General features: G+C 39.1%; 1 protein-coding gene across 2 annotated transcripts in view; it reads left to right on the plus strand.

Annotated features, from left to right (window-relative positions):
* Mid1 overlaps positions 1-20,036 on the plus strand; it is a 50,181-nt gene that overhangs the window by 13,261 nt on the left and 16,884 nt on the right. For both annotated transcript variants that reach the window (XM_064137497.1, XM_064137499.1), the window contains exons 2-3: positions 8,829-9,051; positions 18,613-18,828. In XM_064137497.1, coding sequence (XP_063993567.1) covers positions 8,829-9,051; positions 18,613-18,828 — 439 coding nt within the window. The remainder of the gene's footprint in view (positions 1-8,828; positions 9,052-18,612; positions 18,829-20,036) is intronic.

The following is a 20,036-nucleotide window of genomic DNA, read 5'->3' on the forward strand; positions in this document are numbered from 1 at the left end:
ATACACAGTCGATGTCTGGTATGGAAACCACCTCAACAGGTTATAGTTTTCGGAAAGTGCGAAACCGCTGCAGGGTCTCTTCGGTCTTGGAAAAATCCAGATCTGCCAGCAAGCTGGTGGACTTTCGTTACAACGCCACCACTTTTTGCAAAGTACCGAAATTGCACCCACGGGGAACCTCGGGGAGGTAGTCCCTGGCATATGCCCAGATATGTAGGACCTCAAGAATTACTGCCCCTCAATGGTCCATCTTTTAAATTCACAAAAAATGCCGTTACAATCAAAAGAACATCTGATGGAATTTAGAACTCAGCGAGGTACCGATTTCCCTGGTTTAGTTTCCATTTTGATTTTTGGGCATATTATCGAGTCCCAATGCTCTATATAATGAAACACACACAAAGGATATTTGTGGAGTTTGAGCTATTGGGAAGAGTGCCATTTTGAATGGTGTGGCCACCATGCGCTACCAGGAACACAGACCGCGCCCTTGGCATTATCCTTATTTCAAATACCCCTGTACAACCTCAGGTGGGGTCCGGCTAGTAGAGATTGAACCATCTCGAGGTTTTCCCAACATACACAATTTCCGTCCTCATTTCCCACCAATTTCCTAATCCACCAATGAAAATTCGTGTTATATTCTGTAACCCAAGCATTGACCAAATTCGCCATCCCGAATTTCCACCTTGGCCGTCTAAAAATTTGACCAAAAAGGTAGTTATTTTCAAAATTTAGAACATACAAGATCAGCCGTGAAATAACTTCCGTGGAAGTCATTGAAAAATTTATAAAGCGTAAAAATTCATTAAAAAATATGTGTTTGTGAATACAATAAAAATTCGACTTCAAACATCAGGTTACCCGTTATTTAAACCTTAACAAACCTCGTAATTCTTAACTGACAAAAAATTTGTTGTGTCACCAAAAGGCACAACATTTGTCTATCATATTCGACAGATGACCATTTTTCACTGCGGATTTCCCCATAATTTTTCCCGATGCTACATATAACATGAAATTGGCAAATCTCCATCAAGATTTCTTGTCCTTTTTTCGCTTCAATTTGATCCTCACTCTTTTTGGAAATATTTCCTCAAAATATAATAACGATAAAAATAATACTAACTCAGAAAGTTCAATTTTTAGAAATATATATTTGCAATGAGTTGAACAATTTTCAATTAATAATTGAAGAATTATTGTATTAAAAATGAAGTGTTCTTCATTATTAATACAATAATTTTCATCAGCTGAATTAGGCAGCGTGAAAGGGTGACATTTTTTGTTATCCAATTGTGAATAGTCCCGGACTATTCACAAAGATAACGAAAAAAAGATTGCCCGTTCTGGCGCCATCGTACCTCGTCCGCCTACCTGGAGTGTTGAATTGAAGGGTTCATTCTCCAGGGGGGGGTGGGGGGGGGGGGTGTTTCGTGACGGATGGTAAAGGATTGATGTTAAATAACACTTACGGACTTCTCATATATTGAGATATGGGTAAAAGTGTGGTGACTACGTCGCCACTACACCCTGGCATTCCCGGGTAAATTCCCCAATCCTGTCTAGACTTTTCAAAACCCATTAGACCTAGCACCTACCCGACCGACGCCATCCCTACCATAAAAACCTGGGGAATAACCCAGAACTGTCCCAGCGAAGAACCCAACCTTCCTGTGCACTTAGCCGGCATCACGACGTCACGTGTCGAGAATACGATGCCGAGCCAATCACAGTCGAGATTCCTAGTATCCCTTCTCCTGTTTCCCAAACATTCGCACGCCCACACTTTCCGCACATTTTTCCACACTCAACAGTCGTTCCTCAACCTACCTCGGACACACTTGCCCTCCAATCTACCTTAGACGCACACCGCACAAGAGAGGACAAGTCAACACCCTGTATTGTGCTGAAGCCAATAAATACTAAACAAATACACCGGCGTGAATCTTTTTCCACCACCTGCTCAACCCCACAAAAGTATATAAATAAATGTAGCAACACAATCAATTACTTTAACTAGAACTCTCTAGTACTGGTACGAGGAAGACACAAGTGACCTAGAGGACCGGTGTCCAGAGACTAACTTCTTACTATATGGAAACCCTTTACTGAGGGAAAAAACAAGAGAACGTTTATGACTCCAGAGGACAAAGTCTCCTTTGAATACCACATGTGGTAAGGATTATAATGCTCTCAAGTTAAGAGCACGACAGATCATAAATTAGTCCTTTTCTGGAGACTCTTTCAAACACGTCATAAACCCTGTCGAGTGATTTTTGAAGATAGACAGAAGAGCTGTGCTCTAATTTTCCAACACCATAAAAAGGCATCATCCACTCGCGTATGTTGTAACCCTTAACATCTGAATATAATATTTATATTATAATATTTATATTCCGGGCCATGCTGGCATCAGAGGCAACGAGAAAGCCGATGAGCTAGCTAAAGATCGGTGCAGGAGGAGGGGTCTCAGGGGGGAGCACATAGGTGTGCACATTGACTTTGTGAAGGACCTAGTTAAGGAACGTGGCAACAGGAGGATTGTGGTTAGGTGGGGCTCGGAAACGGGCGCCAGACACGCAAAATCCCTCTTGGAAACACCCACAAGGAAGATTGCAAAAGCTCTGTTGGGCCTAAGCAGGGCTAAGCTCCGAGCTATAGTGGGGCTTATCACTGGGCATTGGCCCCTGACTCTGTACCTATCGAGAATAGGCAAAGGGACTGACCCCCTATGCACAAGATGTAGCGGACTCGATGAAGTTAGATGGGAGGTTTTCAGGTCCGCATGCACAGATATACATGTCGACAGGGACGGTATCAAGGGACTCTACCAATTTGCGCGCAGGGCACAGATACTCGAGACCATCGACTAGACGGCTGCCTAGGGCAGAGTGTAAAATGACCGAAAGGCTGATTATACTTCTGGACTAATGAGGACCGTCTAGCGGCAATAAAAGTCATAATATTTATATTATATTCAGATGTTAAGGGTTACATCATACGCGAGTGGATCAGTATAACCCCTTATAAAGTTCGATCGCGAATTTGGGTCTTGAACTCGCAAATGGGCGACTCAGAGATCTACTCTGGTCTCCTCTCGATCGTACTCTGACTCTCTTGGAGTCTTCAAAAACGCTTCCAGTTCAAACTCGCTGAGCTAAGCAGTCTCACGGTTTTCTGCACTACCATTCTCTTGTGTCGTCATTGTTACAAGACTTACACCATCAAACAATTCATTGTCTTGGACTACATCATTTGTAAAAATGTGAAATTGCTTAATATAATATTTAAGGGACGCTATAAGGGTGCTGACAATGGTCTAATCATCCGTTGGATCGTTTAACGCTATTGTCCACATGACGCCACGACTCTGCTGATCACTGTCCAAACAATGATGACTGTTTACCACAGTGCTTACAACACACCCTGGGACTGCTGGCCAATGTCTGGATGATGGGAAAGAGGGATTGAATTCCTCTATTCCATTATTCATTCGTGAATCCCTGGACATTAATAAAAAAAAAAAAGACGTATTGGTGGGTCTCAATACAACACAGGTTAAATAGTACTTCTTACGGATTACAAGTATTTATTATTCCCACAATAATTACTAAGGAATATATCCATATTGTGATGATTAGTCTGATGACAATTAATATCCTCTGCATATATATACCGTCACAATAATTATATATACAGGGTGTCCCAGAATTGAACGTCCAGACTTTAAACTTAAGTTGGGGGTGAAATTCTGGATCGAAAAGTCCTGAGCGACTTTTTGATCGGACGCACCCTCTTCAACTTATTCAGGGTTGAAGTTGGACGAATCAGGGGCGTGGGATAACCGCTCGCACGACGGTGAGGAAAACGTTCGAGTGTGGTGGTGTCCCCACCATATCGTACTACTCCCCTGCGGCGGCAGAAAGAGATGACTGGCGGCGGTGGGTAAGAGGAAGGGGAGGGAAATGAAAAAAATGAACACCCGCCCGCTACATAAAAATTATTTACTCCTCCCCTAATTAATGCCAAGGGATGAAACCAAGGGCATTCGATGGAGGAATAAATTCTCCATCGATTGAGGCCCATTACATCTCTTAATCTAATCGAAAAGGAGAAAAAAACGGCGTTGAAAATTACAGCGCTGGAAAAAAAAACCCGGCGATTTAATTTTCTAAAGCCCCATTGGCCCTGTATGAGATTTTCATTTTTTCTTTCAGCGAAGGAGAAAAAAATGATCAATCGCTGATGATTTTTTTTTTGGGTGTTCATTTTTTCATTTCCCTCCCCTTCCTCTTACCCGCCGCCGCCAGTCATCTCTTTCTGTCGCCGCAGGGGAGTAGTACCGTATGGTGGGGACACCACCACACTCGAACGTTTTCCTCACCGTCGTGCGACCGGGTATTCCACACCTCTGATTCGTGCAACTTCAACCCTGAATAAGTTGAAGAGGGTGCGTCCGATCAAAAAGTCGCTCAGGACTTTTCGATCCAGAATTTCACCCCCAACTTAAGTTTAAAGTCTGGACGTTCAATTTTGGGACACCCTGTATATTGTGACGTAATGTCAGGAAGTTCACGGAACCCTTTTTCCGTTAGTCAGTCCTCTGGCACCATCACACCCCAACATAATAAAAAGCAGAAAATTAAGTTATGCGCCAGGTCATTTAACGGAATCACCACTGTTTCAAAAATCCTTCTCCACTTGCAGCTCCACTTTCCCCGCTACTCGATACGTAGAGATTTAAAATGAATCTGAAGCTGGAAGGGAATGTAACTGGGATAGACAAATCAATGAAATCAAGAGACTATAGAACTATCGGGGAGAACGATGTTTAATTAGTTATCAAGTCTCGATACAATAAAAAAATAAATAACATCAAAAATAATTTTGTCCTCTCTTCTCAGGAACTCTCGCCACTGAAGGTGACTTCGCGTCTGGTGGAAGTCTCTAAAATCGCGAAACGATCGAGAGCCAGTAACTGGTCAAAATACCACGTTACATATATATATGTACATGTTACAATATATATGTATGTATACATATATGTATATAATATTACATATATTTTTTTATATGCATGATTTAGCTGTGCGCCAAAAAAGCTTGCAAAAGTCGTTAAATGCGGTCCTTTACAAGGGATGACGGGGCTGTTTGATTTCAAATTTTTTGTACCCTTAATTTTAAAATAACGTTACCAAAATATTTTCAAGAAATTAGGATGAAAATTTAAAAGTCGTGTCTGTATTTTTTCACTCTCCACTTCTAAAGAAGTGAACAATGATTTCCCAATACATCCAAACAGTTTTCCAAATGGAGAATTCTAAAATTGTTGATGATAAATGATTAATTTATGTGCTGCAAATGAAACGGAAAAAATAATTGAAAACGGCTCCACCGGTTTGAATGATTCTTCCCCATTAATTAGGCTTTATCTATCTCATTCGAAACCGTTAAGTCTTCCAATATGAGGTAAATAAAACATGTTGAAATTATAAATTCTATCAAAATATAACTGAAACTATTGGTAGATGAGGAACAAAATAATTGAGAACACACTGTTAATAACTACAACACTAAACTTTAATATACTATTCAGACTCTACTAGTTAAGAGGACATTGTAAACACTATGAAATCTTACGAAAGACTGAAAACCAAATTGCTAGTGAGTCCCTGATTCACCTCTACTTAGAGAGGGCAATAAATTCCGCACCCCCTGAAAATTTACTGAGAACTTGTATCTTGACCATGTCAGGTCACCACATGGGTTTTCGGGAAAATCCCTTCGGAAAAGCTCAGTAATAAAAGTCCCAAGGGGTAAGGCCCCGACGACGATTAAGTTGTAAAGCATTTTTTAAAATCTTAAATATAAAAACTCTGGAACGAGTGAATTTTGTCTTCGGGGAAACCCCCAAAATTCAACATAAACAATCAGAAGGGAAAGAAATAATAATAACAAGATTAGGTAATCAGAATCCAAAAGGAGCATTCAGAAGTATATTGCGAGATTATAAAAAACTTTAATATGTATATGGCAGGAATAATCTGTCACTTTTGAATCCATAGAATCGGAGAAATGAGGTGTTTCCATCGTACCAAAAAGTTTGATTGTAGAATGGCAATTGTTGGATACCAGAGTAAACGTACTCGTTTTTAATAATCCACAAAAATAAAAAAACTTTATTTGCTTGTCTGGGAGTACAATTTATTGAGACAACCAGTCGTGTCCAATGCTAATTCGAAAGTGAGTCTACAAAATATTGCTGAAAGATATCGAGGGATGATCACGTGACTATTAGCCGATCGGAGTAGAGGTAGAGAGTGTACATCCTTTTTGTAAAAGCAGAAGCACATAAATTAAGTTCGTCCGAGTCGAAATCGCGTAAGGTCTTTCCCATTGGCCGATTAAATGAATGAAGTTTCGCATTAGTCGAAAAGGCGAAAACGTTCGTGTTCCTAAAAGCATCCATTGTGGATCGAGTCACCTCTCTCATCATATTTATAACCAACGACTTTCACATTCGTTCTTTTACGGTGTGATCGCCCTTCATCCTTTTGTAAAAAGGACATACACCTCAAATCTCGAATCGAATCGAACATATCGAAATTCCGTAACACTTATTCGTGATTGGTAGATACATTCACAGCGGCAAAATTTGAATTTCACAAGTACACAAGTATCAAGTAAATCAAGTCAAAGGATGAGTTAATTAGTAGAAAATAACAACTTAGTTAGAAAATGGAAATGAAACAAGTTACTCATCAAATGTAAATATCTATATCTTATCGAAACTCCTGTATTTTCCAAGTCGTCTTACAGCTTCAAGACATTTAAAATTTTGCATGTTGCCTACAAGTGGGAAATAGATCAGCTGTGAATATATCAGCAATTTTTAAAGATCCATCTTTACGAAATGATGACGTGTTCAACGTCATACGCGATTACTTCAGGATCATTTTGGTATTATTATTTTGAATTTAAATATTACATTGACTTTTTATATCCCTATAATTCAACTGCTCTACTCATACAGTAGTTAAAATAAGGTGCGCTCACCGCAAATGTGACTTAAATAAAAAATATCACAACAATTAAGATTAACCAAATCGCGCGCGGTGGCGCGCGACTATGTCTCGTCAGTCTATGAAAGCACAAGCACATAAATTAAATTAAATTAACCACAGAAGTCATCGACTAACTTCACGTGTAAGACTTTCTTCGAATTGGTCAATGTGTTTGAGGCGGCAAATCAAAATAGGGCACGCGAAGCGCGCATTCGATCTCGTTTGGGTCTGAGGATCAGGAAGGGTCTTGAGTGGGGCTCTTCGCAGGAAAATCTTCTAAATGAGGGGTGTTTATTGGGGAGAAAGTTGAAATGGTGTTGGATTAGGATATTGCTTTTAACGGCAATAAGGTTTTAAGGAGAGGAAAAATGTGGTTCTAATGCTGGAATTTCGGGGTAACAACATAATTATGAAAAAATGGGGAATATACTTGGAGTCGTTGAGCACTGAAAAATTGGTGAAACATTCGTAGAGATAATGATACACAACTGTGTGGATTAACAGATAATGACCTGATCTTATTAGCCAAATTAGTTAAAATAAGTACTTATCATCATGTGGTCCATAGTAACCCATATCGCCCCGTTAAAAATCATAGGAGCAGACGAACAATCACAATGAGTTATGGATCTAACAAACTAATAAATAAATAATTCTGCAAAATAAATATTGAATTAAAAAATAAAATTTTATTCAAAATGTCGCTTTAAAATGTTATTTGCATCAAATTACACTCGCAGACTTACTTTTTATTACGGCCAAAATAATCCATCAAAAATATCACAGACAAAAATGTCTTAAGCAAAAATATCACAGCTGAAAGATTACAGAGAACAATCCCGGACACGCACCGTGCGTTTCACATATTTTTGCACGTGACATATAAGACGTTAAATTTATGTAGCGTTTTACATCTTGTGACGTCACCGAAAATTCTTGGATGGGATTTTGGATTAAGTAGGAAGGGTTATTCTCGATATAATATTACTAGAAAACTTTACCAAAAAAATTGATAGTCGAGACCGTGATAATTTTCATCCCCTCAAGCTCTACCTCCTATAATAACAATGTTTTATCTAGAATGACTGCACTAATAGACGTTTCCTGAGTTATCTGATGATACGTGAGGAGATAGACCCGTTGGATGTCATGTACCCCAATATTTCAATTCACATTTTCTGTATTTTTCTAATTCTCCTGAAAATTCCCCTATTGAATAACCCTTAGCGGATATACCTTAAATGAAATTGCTTCCAATAAAGCCTAATCAGCTGGAGAATTCCCAAACATTTTAGACCCTACGACACATGTCTCTCTCAAAACCCTCCCCTCCATTTTTTCCGCAAATCCTGAGACACAAAACTGAAGACTCCTTTAATTTTAGGTTAGTTCTAATTTGTCACCTAATACGGTAGTCACCCCGAGTTCCAAAATTCTCTGTCGACTCGGTTGTTAAATAACTAGTCTTTCTCGATTAAAATATCAGTTTATTTTAAGAATAAATCTGTGTTCAAAATTTATTTATTGAGAATCCAACATGGAATTGGAATTCAATTATTATACAACGAGGAGGCTGAAATATTTATGATCATTTGGACTGTGATATTATTGCCGTGATTATTTTTATTGTCATAAACAAGCGGTGATTAATTAATTAGGCAGTCACCGTCATGATTGTTCTGTCCCCTTGCTATCCACATTCGCCCTGAGCTGCATTATGAGCTGCATTAAATTTTTGTCGTTTTGGGTGAATTTTTCTAGGAGGCATATAGAAAATGGGTGTGCAGCTCTCTGGTGCCTTATTTTGCTCATGAGGGACCGTCGATCTCATTGAATTCAGTGGAAGTATACGTTGGTACGAGATTGAGACCCTGTCGGTCTTTCTGCCAGTCTGTAGAACAACGTTGTCCTTACCTACTTCCAGGTGATCGTGCACCTGCATATCCAACACAGTACGCCGGTGAACCAACTTTTCTTTGCAGAGGTGAGTTGAATCAATTTTTATTAATGACATTCAAGTATTTAAAACAATTTTTCCCCAGGAAAATTCCTTTCAACACTTGTGGAGGGGATCAAACGTTTATTTTGATCATAATTTCAGCTCAAGTTCCCGGATATTGGATTATGGATAGGAATTTACTGAATAATATCAAACGATTTGGCTATAAACTTTAGTTCTTTATTATCGCACGCAGAAGGTATACCTTTCTCCTATTATGTCTCCAGAGGAAGTAACCCTTAGTGACCAAAGATTTCACCCTCTGGATCCATTTGACAAAAGGCCCTTGTTCACTCATTTCTTTGTTTTCCTTCTGTTGTATACCCCTATATTTCCCTTTATATTTTACATTAATATTTCTATTTCCCATTTATTTATTGCTTGGGGTATACCCAACTACGTCTGGCCCAACTCTTAATCCCACCATAAACCCTAGCACCACTACGAATTTTTCACATGCCCCATTTACGAAAGGCTAGCGTCTGCATGCCCAAAAAATAGTCATGCTTCCCTTCATTCCCTTCATTTTCTCTTTATATCCTCAGGTAAGGAACTGAGCACTCTGACATTATTCTTGTTAATCAGTGAGATCCCGAATTTCACCGAGAGCACTGACTCCACTCTAAGATCAGGAATCTTTTCGAACATATAGATCTGTTGTCACAATATTTACACGTTGAGTGAATTTCCTAATAAATATCAGTTTTTATTCAAATATAACTCTTGTGTTTTTAATTTATTATGGGAATCCAATACTTCTCTGTTTCTGTTTATTAATTATTATTGACTAAAATGAACTATTATTGAACTATTATGATGATTAAAATTATTCTAAACATTCCGTTCCTGTGCTGAGAAGAACGATAAAATACTGAAATGGACTAAGCAGAGCTATAGACAGACAGTTAATGTTTGTCCACATATACCATGCACCCTCAATACCGAACATGTTATTTAGAAAGAAAATTCCGAAGAATAAATTCCAACGCAGAATTCGGGTAAGCACAGCGCCCTCTCGACTTCGATCTCATTTTTGGTAGTGTTACAGTGTGTGATGACATGTAGAACCGTATATAAGTTTTTCTCGTTATCCTCTCAAAAAAATTTCAAAGTATAAGTTATGGGATAGACAACTGAAAAAATTGAATTGAAAACCCTCTGATTTGACCCGCGGCCATTTTGGATGGTTTCAATCCGAGGGCTCAAACTGATTTGGCAACATGGCATTGACATGCGATGCTGAGAATTGTTTCCGAATTGTGGCTTTTCGTTCACGCTCCCAGGCGAACGGTACGCGCGATCGGAATGGGGGTGGTCGCGATCGATAGATGTCATCGAGCACAAGATCGGATTAGTTTGGGAGCGAAATCCCCCCACCCGTTTTTGAGTTTTTTAAAAAATAAGGATTATTTTGATCTTTCAATTTCTTTCGTTCACGCTCCCGTCCAAGCGCGTGATGCGATCGAGGCGGTTATGGTCGCAGTCGATGGCCGTTGACTTGGTCAAGATCCCATTAGCATGGGAGTGAAATCCCCCCACCCCTTTTCGGGATTTTTGTTGAAAACAATGGAAAGATTGACAACTGACATTATTCGATATATGAAGCCTATATTGAGCTGTCATTCATGCTCCCGCGAAAACGCATAATGCGATCGGAATGGTTTTGATCACGATCGATAGGTTTTGACTTGGTTCGGATCTGATTAGGTTGGGAGCGAATTCCCTCCACCTCATTTTGAGTTTTTTTAGAAAAGAAGGGTTAATTTTGGATTTCTTTCGTTCACGCTCCTGCGCAGACGCGTCCCCCGATTGAATTGATTTTGATCGCGATCGATAGGCATTGACTTTGTCTAGATCCCATTAGGACGGGAGTAAATTCCCCCCACCCCTTTTCCGTTTTTTTAACGTGAAATCCTCTCACCCTTCATAAAACTTATGAACGAGGGTGTCCAAATGTCTAAGTTAATATTTCAGCCTATCGGGAAGTTGGTTACGAGGCTCGTCAAGGGCCGAATAAAATAAAAAATCGTGTTACGAATCGTGTTGAGAATTGGTCGGGAAGTTAGTAGTTCGACCCGTAATGCAAGCGTAGCGAGCGACCAACAACTCAGACAGATTTTCATTTTATTTTTATTTTTTGATCAATAACGTCGAAGGATTCCCCTCTTACTCCTCTTACTTGTACCATGTGACGGAAAATGCCACCATTTGATTGGTTGAAATTGGGATGAAAAACATAATCACATATAATACCACAAGAGCTCCAAAATTGTCGCATATTACCCTATAGGTTCGTTGCAAACAAATGAACGTTTCAAGTTTTCCAAAAAAATCGTGATTTTTAAACTGGAAAACTTGACACGTTCATTTGTTTGCAACGATTTTTTTGGAAAACTTGACAAGCTTATTTGTTTATAGGGAACCTTGAGGGAAATACCAGATAATTTCGAAGTTCGTGTGGTATTCGGGAGATTATTTTTTCCATCCAAATCTTGGCCGATAGAATTGCACCATGAGACATAATTTTCAACGAATTGCCATTTAATCTGTCAGATACAATTGAGGGTTACTTCATCATTTGTTTTTTTTTATATAGGCAACATGAAAAATTTCCAGTGAAATTTCCAAGAATTTCCATGGGAAATTGGATGGGAAAAATAATCCGAGAAATATCCCTCGTGGTTGAAAATAAATGGGATATTTCCCTCAAGCTTTCGGACAAACAAACCCTTGTGTTACGTTTTACTGGAAAATTCTACAAAAAAGTTCGTCATAGAATTTGAAATTGACTCAGTGCGGAAATTTGGTGGAATTTTTCACGTCCCTTGCTCGGTATTTTTCTCTCTGTGAGGGGATTAAAAAATCTGTGACACATTTTTTCTTAGCCATCTACAAGGGAGTTTAGGGGGTGAAAATGCTCTCGGAAGTCAACTACCCCTCGGGGTAATTGTTGAATTGCACATACAAGGAGGCTATTTGGACAAATGCTTTACAAAGTCAAATGAACTTGACAAGATGGTGATGAAAATTGAAACTTTTCCGGGGGGTGGGGCGGTGAGAGGTAATCTTCCCTGGGGAACGCTCATTTTCTGGAGAGCAAACAAATATTACTGAGAATTATATGAAACAAATTTCATTTGAACGCGAAGCTCCCGAAAAATGTTCCTTCAACGTCATTATTGAATAACATTCAACATTTTTCGACACAGAAATTTCATGATTATTTTTCAAACTCAGATTTCAGCCAATCAGGACACACTATTTAAGACTATCCAATAGGATGTTATCGGAAATTGAAAAAACGATACAGACGCGCCCTCTGGGGGCGCTAGCTAAATTGTACGTAATAAATTCCAAATTTGTAATTATTATGTTATGTAAAACGGGGTAAAAAACTCACCAAAGAACTTTGAGATTAGCATATGATACATAATTTTTTTAATAAAATCACGAAACTTCATTTCCTTATTAAAATTTGTCATAGGACAATGAAAAATGGTGAGAATTCCGTTATTCAGGTGTCAAATTGAGGGTAATTTGACCCAGCTAGCCAAAATCCGACTTGCTGCCTTGTCACTGTCGACAAAAATTGCTGACCCACTGTCCTGGCACTGTCGACAGTGGCAAAGTAGAAAGATCGACAGTACATCGACAGTAGTAAGCGGATTAATTTCCAGGGTCGTTTTTTTATGGGGCCCCATTAGACCTATCTTACGAGCCAGGCTCGATGACTTAGAAGGGGTGGTAGACCCTTTTTTGAGAGATCCGCGGTAGATGACACTACCGTGAATTTTGATGGACCAGTAGCCGGCAGCAGGTTGGGGGATGGTGGGGAAAAAATCGGGGTCCGTTTTTCATTTAGCAAAATTCTTACAAAAGTTATGAAACAGAACTGCTAAATGAGTTAGATGAATAGAAAAAGAAAAATAGGATGACGAGGGAAGAACAATGGATGAGGAATCATTGGAAAAATCGCCAATACCCCTGCGTCCATCCGTTTACTCAAGCAGCCCGCCTGCAACTAACGCTCTGGTGTATCGACCGCCGGCGACCAGAACGTGGAGATTCGAAAAATTGACCCTACGTCATCTACTGGAAGGTTTTCAGAGCAAAAGGTCATAAAGCAATAGTAGTAAAAGGCTTATGAGGGGCCTAAAGATGGACCCTTTGACAACGATACTTTTTTTTTATTCTCCCTCATAATCACCCAACGACAGCGCTGGCTATCTGGGGATATATTTCCATCGAAAATAAAAGGTTTTATTAAAATTATTGTAAAAATTCCACAATTTTCATGTTTAAGAGAAAAAAATGAGAAATTTTTAAAGTGTGAAATGCTAAAATCTGTGCATTATCGTGTTGGATACCGACTATATTTAAAAATATACTTTTCATTTTCTACGAATTAGAAATCCATCAATTACTCATTATCGATAGACATTCACAACATTCTCTTATTTTCATAACGAACCTCATAGATAAATGCATTTTATGTAGTGCAGTGGCGCATTTTCAACGAATTCGAGATTTCCTCGATTTTTTCAAAATGAAAAAAAAAATGGTTTTACATTTTATGGACTTTGTTTTTTCTAAATTGCATTTAGAATTTCATTAAATAGAGTTGCTTTTCCTTTTACTTCTTTAAATGTTCGGAACACATTCAAAAACACAGTTGGCAACCTTCAAAATGTCGTGCGTACGTCTGAAGCTCCTGTCGGGTGGGTCAGTGCTGCCAACACCACGAATTCATTCTGACAATTTTATAATGCGAGATTGGGAAAAAGTGAATATACGACTCTTCCAACGCTCGGTTTTTCTAACTATCGATGCGAAAAATATGAAAGATGTACCATCGAAAAGCTCATAGACGATTTATCTAGTGTCACTAAGTGCAATATTCTAGTTCATTGTTTTCGGCTGGGGGCAAGTAGTAAAAATCATTCAGAGGTAGGGGAGGGGGTAGTCATATTCGGTAGGGTAGGGATCAACATTTAGTGCCAGAACTTTTTTTTGGTTGATGTCCAACCGGAAATCTCGACAATAATTCTACTTGGTAAAAAGCTAATAATTTTGTCTCCAAGTTACCGCTAAAATTTCCGAAAAAAAATTTAGAGTAGATTGAACGAAATAGTATATTTCGATACAAAGACGATGGGGGAGGGGGGTAACGAGTGTGAAGTTGGCGGACCGAAGCGAGCCCGAGGGCTGCCAATCACAAGAGTTAAAATCCTCCGTCGCACGTGTATCCGAACTATAGTTTTTGTTAGTGATGTTACGTTCAGGGAGTGGCGAACTGTCATTTTTCGTTTACTACTAAACGAAAAGTCTTTTTTGTCACTGCGGCCACATTCAGCCCGCCTCGAAAAGTGTCGTTCTGTTTTCTTGTGAAGAAAATGTCAAAACTTGTGAACGAAAAAACTTCTCGTTTACTAGTAAACGAACAATGGCACAGCTCGCCACTCCCTGAACGTAAAATCACTAACAAAAATTATAGTTCGGATACACGTGCGACCGGAGGCTTTTTAGCTCTTGTGATTGGCAGCCCTCGGCTTCGTCTCGCACCGCTTCGAGCAACTTCACACTCGTTATCACCCCGTCGCACTTGTATCGAAGAATACGGTTCGATTACAAGTTCTAACTTTTCACTTACAAGTAAACGAAAAGGCACTTTTCGACACGGGCTGAATGTAATAGCAGTGACTATTAGATTTTAATAATTGGAAGGCAGGTTAATGATAGAAAAACAGACGATATAAGTAAGAGCAGTTTTATTTCTATGATTATGTGTTCACACTTCGAGAGTAGTCGACGAACTGACAAACGGTATTAAAAATCTTAAAAACTCAAGCATCGTCATCATGGTTTCTTTCTTTCAATGAACAACGATTTCGTTATATTATTTAATAATCATAAACTGGAGTTTTCGGTGTAAGACCACGCAAACGGTCTCCCCAGGAAACAACGACCTCATAGCATTGATATAGACTTATATAGGTCTGTAATATAATCATATTGTTTTTGCTCTTTTCAATAGTGACAAAAAATTAATTCGGTGATAATGGCGTTATGACGTTTTAGGTTAGATAATCCGGCTCGATGATCTAACCAATCGTGAATAGCCTCCGACTAGTCCTGTTGGATACCAGAGTGAACGTACTCGCTCTTAAAGTTCCACAAAATAAAAGAACTTTATTTCCTTGTCTGGGAGTACAGTTTATTGAGACATGCAGTCGTGTCCAATGCTAATTCGAAAGTGAGTCTACAAAATATTTCTGGGAGATATTGAGGGATGATCACGTGACTATTAGAGGATTGGAGTAGGGGTAGAGAGTGGACATTTGGGTCTGAGGATCAGGGAAGGTCTGGAGTGGGACTGTTTGCAGGAAAATCTTCTAAATGAGAGTTGTTTATTGGGGAAAAGCTTGTAACGATGTTGGATTAGGATATTTCAAGAGTATTACTGTAGTACCGGTAATAATTATGAGGAAATCCCCAGTGTAGAAATAATAATCTAGCAAATATTATAGACAGATGTTCTTCGTATTTTATTAAGGTAGTCTAGAGCTATAAGTTTATACAGTAGTTTTAGCGTAGGTGGTAAATAGAGGGTCATATTTTGTCGGTTTATGAGGCCTACAGATGTGACAGGGGGAGATCGTTACAGCCAGCGTGATCCAGAGATGCTAGGACCACGTGACGCGATTAGGGCCCAGTCCAGGCTTGAGAAGAGGGACAGGGTCAGAGTCGTTACTGAGCAGCGTTAGACGATAGACTCCTTTTAGACGTTAGACGTGTGTTGAAAAGATAGACGTGGATTTAGACGTTCTTGTGTTATGTGTTTAAGAGGGCTTGAAGCTTGTGAAGTGTGTTAAAAAATAGCGAATATAGTGTTGAAATCATTTGTACCTTTTTCCTAGAAATAAACTGTTTTTATCCTTTTAAAGTAACCCTATATTACGGATTGAGGATGTTCAGGGTTTTATAGAGGGTTGTTAGAGTTTCAATATTGGGATGTTTTAATGGAAATTGCGTTTAATTGTAATTAGGTTCTAAGAAGGGAAAAATGTGATTCTAATGGAGGAATTTCGGCGTATACAACATTCCTAAAGATATGAAAGTAGTCTAACTCTCCGTTAATTTGAGCTGTTAATGTGACTGGTGATAGGACACTCCAATGCCCTGTCCTCTCTGGACTGCCCCCCCCCCCTCCAGATAGCTCGCTCAGTGACCTTATAAGGGTTCACTCACGTTGGAGGAGTGTCTCGTGACGGATGGGAAAAGGTTGATGTTAAGAAACACTCCTGTACTTCTTATAAAATGGCGATATATTATCGGTATTGAGGGTTAAAAGAGAAGCGAGTGCGTCGGCATAACGCGTTACTGAAATGTTCCATTGCGAATTGGGTTCTGGACTCGCCAATGAGAGACTCAGAGATTTACTCTGGTCTCCTCTCGAGACCCACACCGTCAACCAGTTCATTGCGTTGAACTGCATCATTTGTAAAAATATGAAATTGATTAATATAATATTTGCGGGACGTTATAAGGGTGCTGACAATGGTCTAAACATCCATTGGATCGTTTAACACTTTTGTCCAAATGACAACGCGAGTCTGTTGATCAGTATCCAAACATTCGGGGCTGATTACTACAGCGTCTACAAAGCACCGTGGGACTGCTGACTAATGTTTGGATGATAAGAAAGAGGGATTGACTTTCTCTATTACATTATCCACTCATCAATCCCTGGATATTAAAAAAAACGACGTATTGATGAGTCCCAAGACCTCACAGCGTTAAAAATGAAATGAATTGAATTCAATTGCCCTCATTTTGAAGGTCTTTTAATGACCTTCAAATCTGTTGAAAAAAAATTTAATTCTTGTTCACTCGCACAGGGTCGGGACACTGAGGAGGTGATTGTGAGAGTGTTGCTATTTGTTTTTATTTGTTGCACTGATTTACACTTGATGGAAATCACAATTATATTTAACGGATCTCAAACAATTTTTTATTTTAAACCGAAACTATTATTAAAAACTGCAAACTGAATCTAATTATATAGAAAGGGGAGTGTAAACGGAAGCGGTGTAACTCATAAACAGGTACAGCTGATAGAGTAAGTGTAGGAACTTGGTCTAATCAACTGGTGATTCAAAAATTATAAAGTCTTGACTTGGGTAAAACTACGGAACTAACTTAAAATTAAGTGAGATAAACATCCTTATGCGAACGCACGGACCATGGAGAGATCCTAGAATTCCAATTTCCTTATTACTGGAAATGGGTTATTAGAAATAATAATATCCTGCAAATAATTGTAACTATTTCTTTCTTGATTATTTACCTAAAATAATTGTGCTCGGAAGACATATCCACTCTGTACCGATTCCTTAGAGGAACTAATTAGATTTACAAAGGAAAACAACACCCTGGACCTTTTAGTCACGTGCTCTCAAAGAGTCCTATTCATTCCACTTTGTCTACATACTTAAAATCGAACCTAAACCCCATACCTCACATTTCTCAGAATACCAACCCATAAAAATGTTTTTCAATTTAAAGTATAAACACTCAGAAGGGCATAAGATTGATTTTTGTTCTCTATTTATTTCATGAACAATCCAATACTTATGATAGAGAGTAGCAATAAAATCATTCGAAGGATTAGGAACCATAACAATTCGTCCACAATAAAATCATTCGAATGATCAGGACCTGAGAAATGTCCGACTATAATGAAGGAGTGATAGATGAATTTTATTCTCACTAAAATATTTGTTGAATTTGGGGTTTTCCCCACTGGAAAATTCACCCTGCTATAAAATCATTCAATGTATAGGGAATATTTATTAGTCTTTTTTTATGAGGCCCTCCTCCTCGAATTATTTAAGGGGAATCTCCATGAGGATTATCTGCTATAGTTTTCCCTATTTACGTTTGGTGACCAGGATGAGTGCAAGGGGAGGGAGCTCTATTGCCCTCTGAGGTTGAGTGTAAACTCTGGGCCTTACGAGGGTCAGTTAGCTTGCATAGTTCATAGTGAACATTCGTAGTGTGTACCGCCTCTTGAGTGGATAGAATCAATAGTGATATTTCAAATAATAATTTGATTTAACTAAAATTTAAAAAGTGTTTATTCTTTTCTACCCCATAATCCAATAATAATTAAAAGATTTAACCTCCAATCGAACAATTCTCGGGCGAAATCCCAGTCGAGTAACAAAAATACAAATTATAATAATTTGATGAAACTATTGAAATTTAAACAGAAAAATCCCTTCTGTGGCAGAACAATTCTTTATGTTGAAATCTAATCATAACTTGTTTTTCTAAAAAAAATCAAGTTAACGAGGTTTCTTCATTTTGCATTGGATATGGAAATGCTCTATTCATATTTCATCAGAATCGTGGGGAGATACCTTAGGTGTACGAACACCTCCCTAGTTGTTCCTTGTAAGAGGGAAGGGCATCTCCGAATGCAAAACGTCTTAACTTCGAACACGTGATTTCCCCCAAGTTTTTATATGTCTCTAATAATTTCAGATCCAAATATCCCAGAAACTGGTGGACAAGCCGTAAGAGCACTGCATGGAGATGAGGAAGAGGAGTGTTGCTTCCGTGTTTGTTACGATGATGAGCCAGCGTCGGGTGTTTGTGCCAATTGTACTAATAATGAACCCCACGGACGTCGCATTGGTCGAGATCCACCACTAGCTCCGCATTGCGAAATGACAAACGCTGGTCAACCTAACTTTGCAGGTACGTCATGACTGCAGCACAGAACTGTTTATTTTCTTGTTGGTTGGTTATGGCAAATCACGCTGCTCAGTTAATAGTGCTTACGAGACAATCACATCTGCGAGAAAGATTTCTCTCAATTGTGGTGTATGAATTTTGCAGAAAAAATATGATTAAGGAATGTACAAACATCATCGAGGGAACACTCCAATCTCTACGATTGCATGTATGTGCCATGATATTTGTTTAAATTATGATGTTCCGTTTGATGGTTGGGCCGGATGGGATGGTGAGTGGGGAAGTTCGGAAAGGTAGATAATTTTCCACACTTGGTTTCGTTGAGATTCCTGTTTTATTTATAAATTTATACACTGAAGTGCAATCCGAGAGAAAAACTCTTCGACATGTAATTCTTTAGTGGACTGTATGTTGAATTGCCGGTTGATATTCCCGATTAAATTAGTGTTGAGTTTCCGGATGGTATTCCAGTTGAATTTCCCTTAGATTTGGATGACGCGTCCGAACCGGTTGATTTACGATGATGTACTGACCACCGTAGCGATCCCGAAAGCGATCGTGACCTCTCGTTACGGTGGTCAAAGGTGATTGGTTGTGGTCATTCATATTTTGACCGCGAGATTTTGAACAATATTGTTTGCTCACTTCTGAGTTGGCCTTTAATTAGCCAATTTCTGAATAAACGCCGGGGAGCCCGATAGGGGCGCTAGGAAGTTGGGTTCCGATTGCACTGGAAAATCTAGCAGAAAAACCAAAGAGGATTGACTGAAGTAGAGGATCAGTTCTGGGAGTTTGAGTGACGCCAGCGGCATCGTAGTACCTCACCCCCGAAGAGACAGGCCGTCACACGCAATCCTGGGGTGTGTGCCCGTCAGTTGACTCAACAATTCCTCAGTAACAGTCCTGCTGTAAGAGGGACTAAATAAAAAGGGTTTAGTTTTCTGCGTCACCGAAATGTTTTTTTTTTCATTGAAATTAGGTAACACTAGGATGAGCAGGAAGGAGGATATGAGGATGCTTCATCTAAAATTAAAGAGATTAGGAAGCCGTCATTCCAAACCCTACGACTCGGTTCGGTTCCACGATGCCACTGGCGTCACTCCAACCTTCAGAATTGAGCCTCTACTTCAGTCAATCCTCTTTGAATTCGACAGTAAATTTGTGTTGTATCTGTAGCTCAGTCGGTAAGAGCGTCGGGTGATACTGAGAGA

This window comes from Diachasmimorpha longicaudata, chromosome 18 (assembly GCF_034640455.1).
Source record: "Diachasmimorpha longicaudata isolate KC_UGA_2023 chromosome 18, iyDiaLong2, whole genome shotgun sequence".
Taxonomy (NCBI): domain Eukaryota; kingdom Metazoa; phylum Arthropoda; class Insecta; order Hymenoptera; family Braconidae; genus Diachasmimorpha; species Diachasmimorpha longicaudata.